The 17,900-nt window shown below is 46.7% G+C and overlaps 1 protein-coding gene across 1 annotated transcript; it reads right to left on the bottom strand.

The window, feature by feature from the left end:
• Window positions 1-7,423: 7,423 nt before the first annotated feature.
• On the bottom strand, window positions 7,424-11,254 carry LOC308679301 (cytoskeleton-associated protein 5-like; the record flags this gene model as incomplete). The annotated part of the gene is made up of 1 exon (XM_081346909.1): window positions 7,424-11,254. The coding sequence occupies one exon, from the start codon at window positions 11,252-11,254 to the stop codon at window positions 7,424-7,426; it is 3,831 nt and encodes a 1,276-aa protein (XP_081203035.1).
• Between the last annotated feature and the right edge of the window lie 6,646 nt (window positions 11,255-17,900).

Raw genomic sequence — 17,900 nt, 5'->3', positions numbered from 1 at the left:
TTCTGTCTCTTTCACTTTTTCTATTTTCTCTCTCTCTTCTTTCACTCCCTTTCTCTCTCTCTCTCTCTCTTGCTCTCTTTCCCCTTCTCTTTTCTTTCCCTTTTCTCTCTTTCCCTTTTCTTTCTCTCTTTCACTCTTTCTCTCACCCTTTCTTTCTGTCTCTTTCTCTCTTTCTGTCTCTTACACTTTTTTAAAAAATCCCATTTATATCCTGCCCTTCTCCGAAGACTCAGGGCGGCTTACAATCTAACCACAAATCAAATGTGCTTAGCAGTAGCCTTCATTCTATGTATATGCCTGCTTATTAGGGCTTTCACACACACCCCAAGCGGCATTATTACAAAGTCAGCTTATTGCCCCCAACAATCTGGGTCCTCATTTTACCTCCCTCGGAAGGATGGAAGGCTGAGTCAACCTTGAGCCTGGTGGGACTCGAACCTGCACTAATTGCAGGCAGCTGGTGTTACTTAAGGAGGCATTAGCCCACTGCTCCACCAAGGCTCCTTTTTGTCTTTCTCTTTCACACTATTTCTGACATTTTCTTTCTTTTGCTGTCTTTCTCATTTTCTCTTTCTCTCGGTCTTTCTATCCCTGTTTCTCTCTACTTCCCTCCCTCCCTCCCTCCCTCCCTCCCTCCCTTCCTTCCTTCCTTCCTTCCTTCCTTCCTTCCTTCCTTCCTTCCTTCCTTCCCTCCCAAACTAAAGTCTGCCTTCCCCTGAGCACCCTGAGCATTCTCCATTCTCAGCAGCTACCTTGTAAATATTAAAACAATTAAAGAGTCTTCATCCTGTTTTCTTGTCAGCCATCGTGGGAATGGTTTACTGGAACTCATGAGCGATTTGGACGAGGGGATAGATGGGGAACTCATCAAATTTGCAGACGACACCAAGCTGGCAGGAATAGCCAATACTCCAGAAGATAGGCTTAAAATACAGGAGGATCTGGACAGACTAACACTGGGCGCTATCTAACAAAATGAAATTCAAGGGTGAAAAAAGTAAGGTTCTACATTTAGGCAGGAAAAATCAAATGGACAGGTATAGTATAGGGAGTAGCTTGCTCAATAGTAGTAACTGTGAGAGGGATCTCGGAGTCCTAGTAGACAATCACTTCAATATGAGCCAGCCGTGTGCTGCAGCTGCCAAAAAAGCCAACACAGTGCTAGGCTGCATTAACAGAGGGATAGAATCAAGATCACATGAAGTCTTAATACCACTTTACAAGGCCTTAGTAAGGCCACTCTTGGAATACGGCATCAAACAGCAACAAAGAAGATCAGGGGACTGGAGGCTAAAACATATAAGGAACGGCTGCTGGAATTGAGGACGTCTCATTTAATGAAGAGAAGGACAAGGGGTGATGTGATAGCACCCTTCCAGGGGCTGCCCCAAAGAAGAGGGAGTCAAGCTATGCTCCAAAGCCCCTGAAGGCAGGACGAGAAGCAACAGAGGGAAATTCATCAAGGAGAGAAGCAACCTAGAACTAAGGAGAATTTTTTCTGATAGTCAGAACAATTAACCAGTGGAACTCCTTGCCTCCAGAAGCTGTGAATGCTCCAACACTGGAAGTTTTTAAGAAGAGACTGGACAGCCATTTGCTTGAAATGGTCTAGGGTTTCCTGCCTGAGCAGGGAGTTGGACTAGATGACCTCCAAGGTCCCTTCCAGCTCCGTTATTCAGTATTCTATATTAATATTCATTAGTTTAATGGCAAAGTTTATTATTATTACCTGGTTTGAGGTATTGCATGAAACCCGGACAAAATGGCTATAATCCAGTACATCAGTTGTCTGAGACAAATTGTACCTATTATTCCAAGCTATAATAGGAACAAGGAAACTGATGTAAAATTATTCAAAGTCTGTGTTCACATGACACGTTTAATCACGTCAGTTTAATTCTATGACTGCTTTCATGTCACAGGCCAAGTGTGGTTTGTGTCAACCTGGCTCAGCTTCTATATAGCCTGATAAGTCGAACAAGCCCAGACTGATGAATTAACTTATACAAATGAAGGCAAATCTACGTGTCCTGGGATAATGTTGCAGGATCCAGTCTGAGTCAATCATTGGGATCGGAAGTTCATTCTTCCAAGCTTTTGGATTTGTGCTGGAATCCATTCTCAGGGAATTTCTCTTTGGGTGCTTTGGGTTAGTCTGTGTGCGGTATTTGTACGGCGCTTGCTGTGTGTGGCTTTTTAGTTGTTCATTGGGGTGTTGATGGTTGGCTATTAAGTTGTTGGCTGTTGTTTCCTTGTGCTGCCGCGCGCTCCTCTTGACTGACAAGGGGCCTGTTTCCCTGGCTTCAATCACTTCCCTGGCTGTTTTTGTCCCTGCTGGTCCAACTATCTTAGTAGCAGGTGTGAGAAGAATCCAGAGAAAGAAATATTTTGGGAAAAATCAAAAGGCAGAATATTATATTTCCCCAAAGGATCTTAAAGGAAGGAAACCACACACACACACACACACACACACACACACACACAAGTCTGTCTGCCTCAAACAGAAACCAGGTCTGCAGAAATGTTGTTGTTGTTAGTTGCAAAGTTGTGTCCAACCCATCGCGACCCCATGGATAACATTCCTCCAGGCCTTTCTGTCCTCCACCATCTTCTGGAGTCCATTTAAGCTCACGCTTCCTGCTTCAGTAACTCCATCCAGCCACCTCCTTCTCTGTCGCCCCCTTCTTCTCTTGTCCTCAACCTTTCCCAGCATGAGGCTCTTCTCCAGTGAGTCCTTCCTTCTCATTAGGTGGCCAAAGTATTTGAGTTTCCGCTTCAGGATCTGCAGAGATGCAGAGGTGATAATCTTGTCGGAAAGATTGGAGCCAGGAAGATTGGAGCTGATGGGATTAGAAAGGCAAAGATCCCTAGAATCAACAATCCCTCACACCCCCAAAAAATCCAACCGTCATCAGCCCCAGCCCCAGGGAAGCAGGATATGACCTTTTGGGACATAATAGGATTAACCCACCACCATCAGAATACCAGAAAGGCAGACTCAGAATCAGGTCAAAGTTCATGCGACAGGAACAATTCCAAACAAAAGCCCAAGAAGGGATAACAACCCACCAGTACCAGCTACATGTGGTCAGTTTTTTCCCAGAGCCACCTTCCTGTCTGGTTCTCTTCTTCAATAAACTGCAACCTTCTTTCTAAAGCAGACTCCATTTTGTTTCTTCCCAGCTTGGACTGGACCCTGAGGAAGATTTTTCTTTCAACCCAGGAAAAATTGAATTGCAATGTGAGGCTACCAATGAGTTCAAGTCTCCTCATCTAATGTCTCGCTTCTGTTCTCGCAATCTGCTGGCTGGCTTCTTCCACGTCTCTCCCTACATAATAGAGGCTTCTGTTTTTTTAACTTATCGGTCAAAGTATGGTAAAAGGTAAAGGTTCCCCCGCACACGCGTGCTAGTCGTTTCCGACTCTAGGGGCCGGTGCTCATCTCCGTTTCAAAGCCGAAGAGCCAGCGCTTGTCCGAGGATGTCTCCGTGGTCATGTGGCCGGCATGACTAGACGCCAAAGGCGCACGGAACGCTGTTACCTTCCCACCGTACTGGTCCCTATTTTTCTACTTGCATTTTTACGTGCTTTCGAACTGCTAGGTTGGCAGAAGCTGGGACAAGTAACAGGCGCTCACTCTGCTACGCGGCACTCGGGATTCGACCCGCCAAACTGCCGACCTTCTGATCGACAAGCTCAGCGTCCTAACCCACTGAGCCACACACACACACACACACATATATATATGCATACACAGATTGATAGATAGATGATAGATAGATAGATAGATAGATAGATAGATAGATAGATAGATAGATAGATAGATAGATAGATAGATAGATAGAGACATAGTGATTGATTGATGATTGATTGATTGATTGATTGGTCTGCTTTTAAGCCAGGCTTAGTGCTTTATTTTTTTATAGTCATCCAAACTATAGATCATCATAAACTGTAGAAAAAATGTAAACAATGTTGTAGCGGGACTCGACCCGCCAAACTGCCGACCATTTGATCGACAAGCTCAGCATCCTAACCCACTGAGCCACCGCGACCCTCCAAAGTATGGTACAAACCCAGAAAATCCGTTAATTGGCGAACGGACTCATACGTACGACGGTTGCCGTATTCCCAGGGGGGTCACGTGATCCCCTTTTGCGGCCTCCAGACAAGCAAAGTCAATGGGGGAAGCCATTGTTCCGAACTTAACGACTGTGCCAATTTGCTTAACGGCTGTGGCGAGGAAAGTCGTAACATGGGGCAAAAACTCACTGAACCCACCTCACTCAGCAATGGAGATTTTGGCGCCTGTATCTCAGCGCATTTTTAACCCTCTAGCAAGGTGGGCCAATATTTTTTTCGAAGCACCCCCCCCTAGCTGAAATCCACCCGCCCCCCCCCCCCAGTTCCTTCACGCTGCACCCGGCTCCATTTTTTTTGTTGTTGTTGTTCCAGTCTGCTTATTTTTCACCCTTCGGGCTGTATTTTCACACACCTTGCTGAACCAGACACATTTGTACAACACGCTCTGCTCCATTGGGGTTAATCTGGGTTCGCTGCTCTGGGGCTTCGGGAGCTGGTGTGAATCTAGCTCATTTTGGATGCTCCGGCCTTGCAGACGTTCAGGGAAACGAAGCATGCTTCATTTTGTCAGCCTATGTTTGCCTTTCCTGACATAACACATTTTTCAGTGGCACGCAAGCGATTCCCTTCGCCGCTGGCTTTGCATATTTATGACGCCAAAGGTTGTTGTTGTTTTTTTCCTTTTTGCTGCTGTGTGTGTTGTTGTTGTTTTTTGTGTAAATGGCTGTGTAATGAGAGAGCCCTCTTAAGGCCCGATTTGGCCCGGAGGATGGTTACGGCAGCCCCTAAACCATAATTAAAAGCTTGATGCATTGGAAAGTAATCCAAAGGAGGGGGAATTGATGGATGAGCAGAGTCCCCGTTGGGGGGAAAAATTATTTTGCTGCTTTTTAAAAAAAACAACAACTCCCAGCTCTGAGATGAGAGGGGTCCAGGAATCCTGAGCCGACACTAAATGCAGGGGGAGGTTTTCATCACAAACGCAAATGAATTAAATGAAGAGAAGGACCAGGGGGGACATGATAGCAGCCTTCCAATATCTCAGGGGCTGCCCCAAAGAAGAGGCAGTCAAGCTATTCCCCAAAGCACCTGAAGGCAGGAGAAGAAGCAACGGAGGGAAACTCCTCCAGGAGAGAAGCAACGTGGAAGTAAGGAGGAATTTCCTGACAATTAGAACAGTTAACCAGTGGAACAACCTGCCTCCAGAAGTTGTGGGGGCTCCAATACTGGAGGTTTTCAAGAAATGATTGGACAACCATTTGCCCAGGATGATATAAAGACACCTGCCTGAGCAGGGGGTGGACTAGAAGACCTCCCTGGTCCCTTCCAGCACTAGGATTCTCTCGTTCTAGATCTAGAAGGAAGGAAGGAAGGAAGGAAGGAAGGAAGGAAGGAAGGAAGGAAGGAAGGAAGGAAGGAAGGAAGGAAGGAAGGAAATGAAGGAAAGAAAAGGAAGGAAGGAAGGAAGGAAGGAAAAGAGGAAATGAAGGGAAAAAAGGAAGGAAGGGAGGGAGGAAGGGAGGAAGGAAGGAAGGAAGGAAAGGGAAAGGGAAGGGAAGGAAAGAAGGAAAGAAAGAAGGGGAAAGGGAAAGGGAAGGAAAAGAAAAAAGAAGGAAGGAAGGAAAAAGGAAAGGGAAAGGAAGGAAAGAAGGAAGGAAGGAAGGAAGGAAGGAAGGAAAAGAGGAAATGAAGGAAAAAAAGGAAGGAAGGAAGAGAGGAAGGAAGGAAGGAAGGAAGGAAGGAAAGGGAAAGGGAAGGAAAGGAAAGAAGGAAAGAAAGAAGGGGAAAGGGAAAGGGAAGGAAAAGAAACAAAAGAAAAAAGAAGGAAGGAAGGAAAAAGGAAAGGGAAAGGAAGGAAGGAAAGAAGGAAGAAAGGGAGGGAGGGAGGAGGGAGGACAGAATAATAGAATAATATTGGAAGGGACCTTGGAGGTCTTCTAGTCCAACCTCCAGCTCAAGCAGGAGACTCTAGAGACCTTCCAGATCAAGGAATGGAGGGAGGGAGGGAGGGAGGGAGGGAGGGAGGAAGGAAGGAAGGAAGGAAGGAAGGAAGGAAGGAAGGAAGGAAGGAAGGAAGGAAGGAAGGAAGGAAGGACGATGAGTGGAAACTTCTCAGAGAGACATCCAATCTAGAACTAAGGATAAATTTCCTTATAGCAAATCATATATGATTTTACTTCCAAGGGAGGGAGGGAGGGAGGAAGGAAGGGAGGGAGGAAGGAAGGGAGGAAGGGAGGAAGGAAGGAAGGGAGGAAGGAAGGGAGGGAGGGAGGAAGGAAGGGAGGAAGGGAGGAAGGAAGGAAGGGAGGAAGGGAGGAAGGAAGGAAGGGAGGAAGGAAGGGAGGGAGGGAGGAAGGAAGGGAGGGAGGGAGGGAGGAAGGAAGGAAGGAAGGAAGGAAGGAAGGAAGGAAGGAAGGAAGGAGAGGAAATGGGCGAAGGCTACTCGGAGAGAGATCGAAGCTAGAAATAAGGGAGAAATTTCCTGACAGTGGGAACGATTAACCAGGGAAGCCCTAACCCTAACCCTAGTTTCCTTTTCATTGTCAGTGGGATTTGCCCATGTATTTCACTGCAACTCCCAAAAGAGTCCAAACGAAAAGCTAGTATGTTCTTTCCTTAGAGAGTCTGCTAGAATCTAGTCCTCACACCATTTTTCAACCCTGTCAGCTGTTTGATGCCTAAGGGGTGACTAGTATTCCCAGTCGCCTAGTGATCGGCTCAAAGTCACCCAGCGGGCCTTCATGCCTAAGGCGGGACTAGAACTCGCCGTCTCCTGGTGATTGGCCCAAGGTCACCCAGCCAGCTTTCATGCCTGAGGCAGGACTAGAACTCACCGTCTCCTGGGGATTGGCCCAAAGTCACCCAGCCGGCTTTCCTGCCTAAGGCGGGACTAGAACTCACCATCTCCTGTTTTCTAGCCTTGTGCCTTAACTACTAGAGCAAACTAGCTCTTTTTTTTTCTTCAACTAATACTATTTTGGGATGTCGTCCAAAGAGCCTCTGTGCCTTCCTCAAGAATCTCCATGTCAAAGTAAGCGCTAGATCCAGGCAAAGCAGAGATCAAGACAAGCGTTGTGTTACTGCGATTGTGTTGCTGCTTGGGGACTCAAAAAACAAAACAAAAAACAAAACACACCGACATTAGCCCTAAATAACTACCTTGCACCCGTGCAATCTTTTGAGCAAGAGACAGCTGATTTTATTGTTTTAGGTTTTTTCTCCTTGTCGGTGACTTTTCGGCAGGCAAAGGGGGGGATTGAGTTGAAAAGTATACCTTGCCCGTTGTGGACTCTTCTTCTGCACCTGGAAATCTTTACCATTTGGGAACGGAGACCTGACGTCACGCAGCGTTCTCGGACGACATGTTGCTTTTCTGTTGGTTTTCCCTCTCCGACACGATAACGGCCAAGCCGTGTTTGACGTAACTCCGGAAGAGAAGGGAGCAATTTTTCAAGTAAGGTACTAAATCTACCTCGGGATGTTTCTCCTTGAAGTCGTGGAGATCTTCAAGACCCGCCCTGGCGGTTTCCTTGGAATTGATCTTCTTGAAGATGTCAACCAAGGTTGGGTTGACTTCATCCTGGGCTAGAGAAGGAGAGCCTGGCTCTTGGTCCACGCCAGCCCCTCCCTCAAAGTGGCCGAGAACTTTCCTGAGGTTGGCTTCCAAATCGGAGTCTCCCCCGTCCTCAATCAGCGTGAGGTGATCCAAGATCTCCTCGCCCTTCAACTTGCAAAGGGTATGGAGAAGAGTCTTCAGGGCCCGCAGTGGATAATTGCTCTGATACTGTTTTAATTTCTCCTTGGGCAGGGCCTTCATGAAGAGGTGGACATCCAGTAGGATCTGGTCCAGGTAGAGGTTGTGGATGGTCTGAGGAAGCCTCTTGGCTGTTTTCCACAAGCACTTGGCCACCATTTCTGAAAAAGCAAAGAGGTTGGTGGGGGCGGTCATGCTTTCCTGGAGAAGCAGAAGCAAAGAACTAAGAATTCTGGTCTGGCTGGATTTCTCCAGAATCTTCATTACCACCAGTTTAGTGGATTGCTCTTCTACTGGAGAATCCAACAAGAAGCTGATGAGACAACTAATGAGGTCCTTCAGCACTCCAGCAGAAGCTTGCTGGGCCAGGATCTCCACCTGGAAGAGGCTGGCCAGGTTGCAAATGATGGCGTTACGAAGCTCAACTACCGGTTCCTTTTTTGCTTCTTCCTCTGCCGTGACGTGGAGATGGTGGATGAACTTCATCTGCCGGAGGGCGGCTATCAGAAACGGGTTGATGTGGCCAGACATGAGTTCCACATTGTCCTCCTGCTCCAGAATCTCCTGAATCTGGACTAAGGCCTCCGTACTTGTTACAAGGCTGCCACTAGCCACGTGGCAAATGATCATGTTGACATTGGGTGAGACCCTACTCTCAGCCTGAAGCTCCATATTCATCCCCGGTGAGTCTCCAACTGCTGGTTTGGGATTTGGGGAGGTGTCCACCTGAATGACCTTCTCCGGCTCTTGAACAGAATCTGAAGAGTCCTCTTCAGTTGGATTTCCAGTTGGGATGTCCTGCCTGGAACTTTCTACGGACTTGGATTGCTGCCTGTCCATTTTTTCCTCTTGGACATCCATCGCTCCTGCCTCTTTGATGCTCTCCTCCAGAAGACCCATGTGTTTCTCCGAGATGTTCCCGATGACCCGAAATGTTTCTACTCCAAACACGTCCCGAGCAGTTGCGACGACCTTCAAAGCAGCCGCATGGACCGCATTGTTATAGTCTCCCGTCAAGACGAGGAGAGTTTTCAGAATTTTGCCAGGGTTTGGCTGGCAGATCTCCGGACCGTATTTCTTCAGCATCCATCCCAACTCTTTCAAACAACCCACCCGTTGGTTGGTGTTCTTGACCTGGGCTCCATCCAGGAGAAAAGAAAATGTCTTGGAAGCCGGATAAATGAAGAAAATCTGCTTTACGATTGCCCGGACTTCTTTGAGGATGGATTCCTTGGTTCCTCCCAGCTTCAGGAGAAGGTAGGGCAGAAAAGAGGATACCTCGTTATCCGTCAGCTGATACTTCTCCTCAATGAGCAGATTGAAGAGTCTTTGAAGGTACTCTAGAGTCTTCATCAGCACCCAAGTGTTGGTGTCAAACAACCGAAGGCTGAGCCATTTCAAGATGAGATCCAGGCAGCTTAGGACCCCGTCTTTCTCAACCTCCAGGTGCTTGGTCATCACCGCCAATGCTTTGATGTGGTGTTGGAAGTTGGAATGAAACATCTCTTCTTGCAACCAGCTGGAGAGACACCCGGACATCTGAACTTTGAGCTGCTCGATGTATTTGCTGCTTGGGGTGCTGAAGTTCCACCTCAGGACCTTCAAAGCCTTCTCCTCCTTGGCCCTTTGCTCTTTGCCTTTGGGGACAATCATAAAAATGGGGCCTAGCTTGCTGGGACCTTCTTTGAAGCCCACTTTGCTTTGGGCCTTCGTGGCTGGAAGGCGCTTAGCTTTGGGGACGGTGCCTTCTGAAACGGCTTTTCGGATGTCTACGCTCAAGTCGTTGGACCCGACGTTTTCAGTCGAGGAGGAGGAGGTGGGTAGGCAGGGTTGAGGAGTAGCCGCCTCTGATCTGGACCAAGACTTGCCTCGTGGGAGCTTGGAGAGGGTCCTGGACAGGCTAAGGGTGGTCTTGGAAGATCTGCTTTCTTTGACTTTTTCCAGGAGAAGGAGGACCTGGTCCCTGGAAGTTGGCTTCAGCTTGCTGGTAGCTTCAGCCATCTTCTCCAAGCCAAGGTGAAGAAGGAAAAACGGCAGGGCTTCCTGCGCGGTGGTGCGTGTTTCCTCGTGGGAATTCTCCAAGGCTGAATAGAGGTGAGGAACGCAACGGAGCAGGTCAGCGGTAGCCGAGTTGGAAGATGGCAGCTTCTCCACCAACCAGCCAAGGAAGCCCTGTTTGGGGGGCACCATCTCCTTCTTCAGATCGGTGAAGAGGTCGTCTCCTTCCAGCCACTCCTTTGCGCCTGTTTGCTCGGCCCAGGCCTCAACGGTGCTAAGAGCCGTGGCCCTCAAGCTACTTTTGCTGTCTTTCAGAACCGCAAGGATGGACATTCCCAGGGTCTTGACATGATGCTTCGCCCCCGGACCCATGGCCTTGGCGAGCTGCTGCAGGACCACCAGGGTCTGCTTGACCAGAACTTTGTTGGAGTCGTGCAGGCAAGCTTTCAAGGCGAGCGGGAGGTCCCCAAGGTTGGGCTGAATGGAGGTGACCTCGCTGAGGATCTTGGAGACTTCCTCCAGCCCTTCCTTCCGGACCTTCCAGCTGGGGTCCTGCATTTTGGACATCAGCTCGACCGAGATCTTCTGGCTGATGTCCACCGTGTTCTTCTTCCAGTAGGGCTGCGCGTCGCCTCCCTGCTGCCCGTTGGCACCGTTTCGGCAGAACCTGCAGCGGCCTCGCCTTTGAGGAGGAGGACTTTGGCCTCTCAGCTGTTCGAATCGGGCGTCTATCTGGGACAGAAGAGGGGGCCTCTCGTTCTCAAAGAAGGCCCTCAGAGGGCTCCCGACGTAGAGGAAGATCACCCCAAGGAGGTTCAAAGCAGAGGTCCGCACGTCTGGATGGGCCGCGGACAAGGAAGCTTTAATGTAGCTCACAAACATCTTGGCCTGCAGGCCATCAAACCCGAAATCTCGGATGGCCTCCGAAAGCCACTTTAGAGTTTCGGCGCGGGTCCTGGGGCTGTCTTGCAAGAAAGCGGCTTCGGTCACTTTCTTGGCGGTCCAGGGCAAGCCGCAAGCCTCCGCCACGGCCGTGAGGGCTTCCTTGGTGTCTCCGCCGCAGATGACATCTCCAATCTTGTCCACCAGGTTTCCCAAGACGAACTGAGCGGAGGTTCTGGAGAAGTCGCCTTTGCGGGCGAGGAGGGTGACGATGTGCAACTTCTTCTGCATGACCTGGAGTTTGGTTTCGTTCCAACCGGGCTCTTTGCGGAGGAGCCTGACCAAAGCTTGACAGGGCACCTGGTGATGGTCCATCTCTTCCACGGCCTTCTCCAGAGCCTCCAGGCAGGAGATGCGCTGTTTCCAGTTGGTGCTGTCCAGATGTTGGAGACAGGACTCCGGGAGGACTGCAGCAGCTTCCAGCTCACATGATTCTTCTGACAGTTCCTTCTCGGTCATGTCCCTTGACTCTAGCATCTTGGCTGCCTGCACGTTCTAGAACCTTGGTCAGCCATGCGCAACATGGCGGCTGAGCCCTGCCTCGGGTGGCTATCGGCTCGGTCAGCACCAAGGACATTCCGAGAAGGCAGGGAGACCGCCGAGGTTTCCTTCTTAGGGGATCTGGCTTGCAACCCCCCACTCTGCCCTTCCCGGAGAGAAGGTGGTGGTACCCCACTCTTTGGAGAAAGGGGCCTTCTTAAGCAGCTGCCACTCCAGCTTATCAGTGGGGAGCTTGGCTTGAAGACTCACGGGGGGGGGGAGGCTTTGTGATGTCACTGATGCCACAACAGAGGGGAGAAAGACTCCAGGAACAAAGGAGATGTCCCTTAAAGCAGGGGTCCTCAACCTTGGCCACTTTAAGACTTCTGGACTTCAACTCCCAGAATTCCTGAGCCAGCGTGGGGGAACTATGGCCCCCTCATGACTGGTGGACTTCAACTCCCAGAATTCCTCAGCCAGCGTGGGGGAACTGTGGCCCCTTCATGAGTTGCGGACTTCAGCTCCCAGAATTCCTCAGCCAGCGTGGGGGAACTGTGGCCTCTTCATAACTTGTGGACTTCAACTCCCAGAATTCCTCAGCCATCGTGGGGGAACTGTGGCCCCTTCATGAGTGGCGGACTTCAACTCCCAGAATTCCTCAGGCAGGGTGGGGGAACTGTGGCCTCTTCATGAGTGGCGGACTTCAACTCCCAGAATTCCTGAGCCAGTGTGGGGGAACTGTGGCCCCTTCATGACTTGTGGACTTCAACTCCCAGAATTCCTCAGCCATCGTGGGGGAACTGTGGCCCCTTCATGAGTGGCGGACTTCAACTCCCAGAATTCCTCAGGCAGGGTGGGGGAACTGTGGCCTCTTCATGAGTGGCGGACTTCAACTCCCAGAATTCCTGAGCCAGTGTGGGGGAACTGTGGCCCCTTCATGACTCGCGGAGTTCAACTCCCAGAATTCCTGAGCCTGCGTGGGGGAACTGTGGCCCCTTCACGACTTGCGGACTTCAACTCCCAGAATTCCTCAGCCATCGTGGGGGAACTGTGGCCCCTTCATGAGTGGTGGACTTCAACTCCCAGAATTCCTCAGGCAGCTTTCCCTTGGTTTGCTCCGAATGGCAGCTCTTCCAGGCCTCATTGTTATTTTAAATCTTTAAATTTTATTTTTAAGAGATGGGCGCTGGAGATCAGACGCACGCTCCCATTGGGTATGAATGCAGAGGGAGAAATATTCTGCTTTTTTTTTCTCTCCTGCTCTTGCCTGCCCCTCCCCTCGGTCCCTTGCTCTTCTGTCTTTTAATGACCCTTTCCTAATTAAAACCCATTTTAGCAGGAAGCGCAGCGACTGCCCAGCCTCGCCTCCGCCATTTGCCTTTCCTGAGTTTCCAGGAACGCTTCCAAGGCCCTCATGGACCTTCTTAGAAATTTTTCAAAACATCATCATCTGCCTCTTGGCTCAGAAAACCCTCCTCCCCTCAAAGGCAGAAAGATAAACTGGGGTGCTGTTGCATGCATTTTGTTTTTAATTGTACTCAAATAAATGGTTGGAAACTGATCAAAGAGAGAAACAACCTGGAATTAAGGAGAAACTTCCTGACAGTGAGGACAATCGACCTATGGAACATCTTGCCACCAGAAGTTGTGGGCGCTTCATCACTGGAGGCTTTTAAGAAGAGACTGGACAGTCACTTGTCTGAAATGGTGTAGGTTCTCCTGCTTGAGCAGGGGGGTGGACTAGATGACCTCCATGGTCCCTTCCAGCTCTATTCTATTCTATTCTATTCTATTCTATTCTATTCTATTCTATTCTATTCTATTCTATTCTATTCCATATTTATTCTATTCTACTCTATTCTATTCTTCCTCTATTCTGTTCAATATTCTATTCTATTCTATTCTGCATTATTATTCTATTCTATTCTGTATTATTATTCCATTCTATTCTGTATTTCTATTCTATTCTATTCTAATTTCTATTCTATTCTATTCTATTCTATTCTATTCTATTCTATTCTATTCCTATTCTATTTTCTATTCTATTCTATTCTATTCTTTATTCTATTCTATTCTATTCTATTCTATTCCATTCTCTTCTTCCTCTCTTCTGTTCTGTTCAATATTCTATTCTATTCTATTCTATTCTGTATTATTATTCTATTCTATTCTATTCTATTCTATTCTATTCTATTCTATTCTATTCTATTCTGTATTTTATTATTCCATTCCATTCCATATTTTCTATTCTATTATTCTATTCTATTCTATTCTATTCTATTCTATTCTATTCTATTCTATTCTATTCTATTCTATTCTATTCTACTCTACTCTACTCTACTCTACTCTGTTCTAATCCTATTCTATTCTATATTTCTTGTATTCTATTATATTCTTTATTCCATTCTATTCCATTCTATTTATATTTATATTTATATTTATATTTATATTTATATTTATATTTATATTTATATTTATATTTATATTTATATTTATATTATTTATATTTATATTTATATTTATATTTATATTCTATTCTATTCTATTCTATTCTATTCTATTCTATTCTATTCTATTCTTGCTCCAAGTTGTTAAGTGAACCCCTACAAATTAGTCACAGAGCTGTGAAGTGAATCTGGCTTTCCCCGTCGGCTTTGCTTGTCAGAAATGTCACAAAAGGGGATCCTGGGATCCCAGGACACTGTGCAGCTGTCATCAATTGTGATCCAGTGGCTAAAAGTCTGAATTTTGCTCCCATGACCACAGCGATGCTGCAACGGTCGTATAAGTGTGAAAAAAGCCCGGTCACGAATCCCTTTTTTCAGTATAGTTGCAACTTTGAACCGTCACTAAACGAACGTTTGTAAGTTGAGGAATTCACTCTGTAAGGATTGGGAAGACTGATTGATTTTGTTTGTTTATTTAAATCCCGCCTTTTTTTTTAATAAATAACTCAAGCCGGTGAACCTTTGTCCCGCAACAACAATCCTGTGAGGTAGGCTGGGCTGAAAGAGAGAGAGAGGGACTGGACGCTGTTCTGTTTTGAAACCCCCCCCCCAAGGTATTAAAACTGAAATGTGAAACTTGCAAATCTATTTGGGGGGGGGGGGTTTCTATGCCCTCCGTCCTATATTCTGTTCTAAACATTGCGATGGTTTTTATGCCAGGACAATTACTTTATTTATTTATTTATTTAGATTTATATACCGCCCTTTCCCGAAGGACTCAGGGCGGTTTACAGGGCATTTAAAAGAAAGTCAATACAAACGTTAAAACAAATTAAAAGAGATTAAATAGAGCCCTGAGAAAATTAAAACCCAGTTAAAATTAAAATTTAAAAATTCTCAGCCTGGGCCAGAGAGCTCGAAGAGCCAGGTCTTCAGGTCCCGGCGGAATGAACGGAGGTTGGGGGCAGTCCTAAGCTCCACTGGCAGCTGGTTCCAAAGGGCAGGCGCCCCCACTGAGAAGGCCCTACCCCTGGGTGTTACCCGCCGGCAGTCTTTAACCGGCGGCACCCTGAGGAGACCCTCCCTGTGGGAGCGCACTGGACGAAGGGAACTTGATGCTGGCAGCAGGTGTTCCCTCAAATATCCCGGACCCAGGCCATGTAGGGCTTTATAGGTGATAACCAGCACCTTGAATCTCACCCGAAGGGCAACTGGAAGCCAATGCAGCTCGCGGAGTAGAGGTGTTACATGGGAGTATCGGGAGACTCCCAACACAACTCTCGCGGCTGCATTCTGCACCAGTTGGAGCCTCCGAGTGGTCCTCAAGGGCAGCCCCATGTAGAGAGCGTTGCAGTAGTCTAAACGGGAGGTCACGAGCGCACGAGTGACTGTGCGTAGGGCATCTCGGTCCAGGTAGGGTCGCAACTGGCGCACCAGGCGAACCTGGGCAAAAGCCCCCCTGGTCACGGCTCCTATATGGTCTTCAAAAGTGAGCTGCGAATCCAGGAGGACGCCCAATTTGCGGGCCCTATCAACGGGGGGTAACACCTTTATTATACTAATAGTTAATTGCCCTTTCCTCAATACTAAACTCTACGGTATAACTATGCTATTATTTTTATAACATTGCCTCTTTATTATGACATTTGTTTGCTTTTACATGGAATGAATTTACCATGGTTATAATTATCTTGTCCAACTCAGGACATGAAGCAACGGATGGAAACTCATCAAGGAGAGAAGCAACCTGGAACTAAGGAGGAACCTCCTGACATTGAGAACAATTAACCAGTGGAACTCCTTGCCTTTAGAAACTGTGGGTGCTCCATCAATGGAGGCTTTTAAGAAGAGACTGGACACCCACTTGTCTGAAACGGTATAGGGTCTCCTGCTGGAGCAGGGGGTTGGACTAGATGACCTACAAGGTCCCTTCTAGCCCTAGGCTTCTATACTCTGCCATCTTAAAGCATGCTGGCGGGGGAATTCTAGGAGTTAAGTCAGGGGGAGAAGCAACCTGGAACTAAGGAGGAATTTCCTGACAGTGAGAACAGTTAATCAGTGGAACTACTTGCCTCTAGAAACTGCGGGCGCTCCATCACTGGAGGATTTTAAGAAGAGATTGGACAGCCCTTTGACTGAAATGGTACAGAGTCTCCTGCTTGAGTAGGGGGCTGGACTAGAAGACCTCTAGAAGGTCCCTTCCAATTGTTATTATGTTAACAGTTGCAGGAATAGAGCATGTCTAGTCTAGAGAAAAGAAAGAGTAGGGGGGTACATGATAGCAGTCTTCCAGCATTTGAGGGGCTGCCCCAAAGAAGAGGGGGGTCCACCTATTCCCCAAAGCCCCTGAAGGCAGGACGAGAAGCCACGGATGGAAACTAGTCAAGGAGAGAAGCAACCTGGAGCTAAGGAGAAACTTCCAGAGTGTTAGAACAATTAACCGGTGGAACGGAAGTTGCTTCCAGAACAAAAACACTGGCAGTTTTTAATTAAAGATTGGAGAGCCATTCATCTGAAAAGGTACGGCGCCTCCTGCTTGAGCAGGGGGTTGGACTAGATAACCTCCAAGGTCCCTTCCACCTCTGCTATTCTATTCTATTCCATTCCATTCTATTCCATTCCATTCTATTCCATTCCATGTTTTCTATTCTGTTCTATTTTGTTCTATTCTAATTAATTCTCCTCTTCTCTTCTCTTCTCTTCTCTTCTCTTCTATTAATTATTTCTATTCTATTCTAATCTATTCTAATTAATTCTATTCTATTCTATTCTATTCTATTCTAATCTATTCTAATCTATTCTAATTATTTCTATTCTATTCTATTCAGGGCTTTTTTCCTCATAGAACGCTCAGAATGGAGTTCCGGCACCTTTTTTGGATGGAACCTTGTAGGGTAGGCAAGGCGGGTTGTATAACATGTGTGAATTCCGGCACCTTTTTGTTTTACAAAAAAAGCATTGATTCTATTCTATTCTATTCTATTCTATTCTATTCTATTCTATTCTATTCTATTCTATTCTATTCTAGTCCAGTCCAGTCCAGTCCAGTCCAGTCCAGTCCAGTTTAGTCCATTCCATATTTTCTATTCTGTTCTATTCTGTTCTGTTCTATTCTATTCAATTCTAATTATTTCTATTCTATTCTAATCTATTCTAATTATTTCTATTCTATTCTATTCTATTCTATTCTATTCTATTCTATTCTATTCTATTCTATTCTATTCTATTCTATTCTATTCTATTCTATTCTATTCTATTCTATTCTATTCTATTCTATTCTGTGGTGAATGCTCCAACACTGGAGGTTTTTAAGAAGAGACTGGACGGCCATTTGCCTGAAATGGTATAGGATTTCCTGCCTGAGCAGGGGGTTGGACTAGATGACCTCCAACTTCTTCTTCTTCTTCTTCTTCTTCTTCTTCTTCTTCTTCTTCTTATTATTATTATTATTATTATTATTATTATTATTATTATTATTATTATTATTATTATTATTATTATTAATTCTATTCTATTCTATTCTATTCTATTCTATTCTATTCTATTCTATTCTATTCTATTCTATTCTATTCTATTCTATTCTAATTATTTCTGTTCTGTTCTGTTTGCCCTTTGTTTTCCCTGCGCAAAAAAAATCAGACCAGGCGGGCAGAAATAAATCTCGGTAAATCAGGAATTGAGATTTTCAGCCCTGGCAGGTGCAGCCTGTTCTGCTGACAATTTGGTGCTTGGAGTCTCCAATCTCCCTAGAATTACAGCTCAATTATATTTTGCAAGGAGCGTTTCCTTCTGCCTCTGCCGGGCACAATTTCTCTGTGCGCAGCTGCACACAACGGAGCAGAGTGCTTCGGAGGAGTGGGGGGGAAATGGAGCCCAAATAAATTTGATTTCCTTCAGTCTTCTTTCTCGGAAAATTAAATAGAGTGGGCTTGCTCATTCCCCCCCCCTGCTAATAATTCCCCCATCCTTTTGCTTACATTTCATTACTTGTCTGACGGAAAAGTTTGAGGATGCCCTACTAGAATAACAGAAGAGAGTAACATCGTTGGAAGGGACCTTGGAGGTCATCTAGTCCAACCCCCTGCTCAGGCAGGAAACCCTATGCCGTTCCAGACAAACGGCTGTCCAGTCTCTTCTTAAAAACATTTGGTCATAATTTTTCAACAAAGGTGCTGTCTGAGTTTACATTCGCTAGC

The sequence above is a fragment of the Vipera berus genome (genome assembly GCF_964194415.1).
Source record: "Vipera berus genome assembly, contig: HAP1_SCAFFOLD_126, whole genome shotgun sequence".
Taxonomy (NCBI): Eukaryota; Metazoa; Chordata; class Lepidosauria; order Squamata; family Viperidae; genus Vipera; species Vipera berus.
Note: the sequence above shows the minus strand (reverse complement) of the source record. Positions and strands in the feature narration are given on the sequence as shown.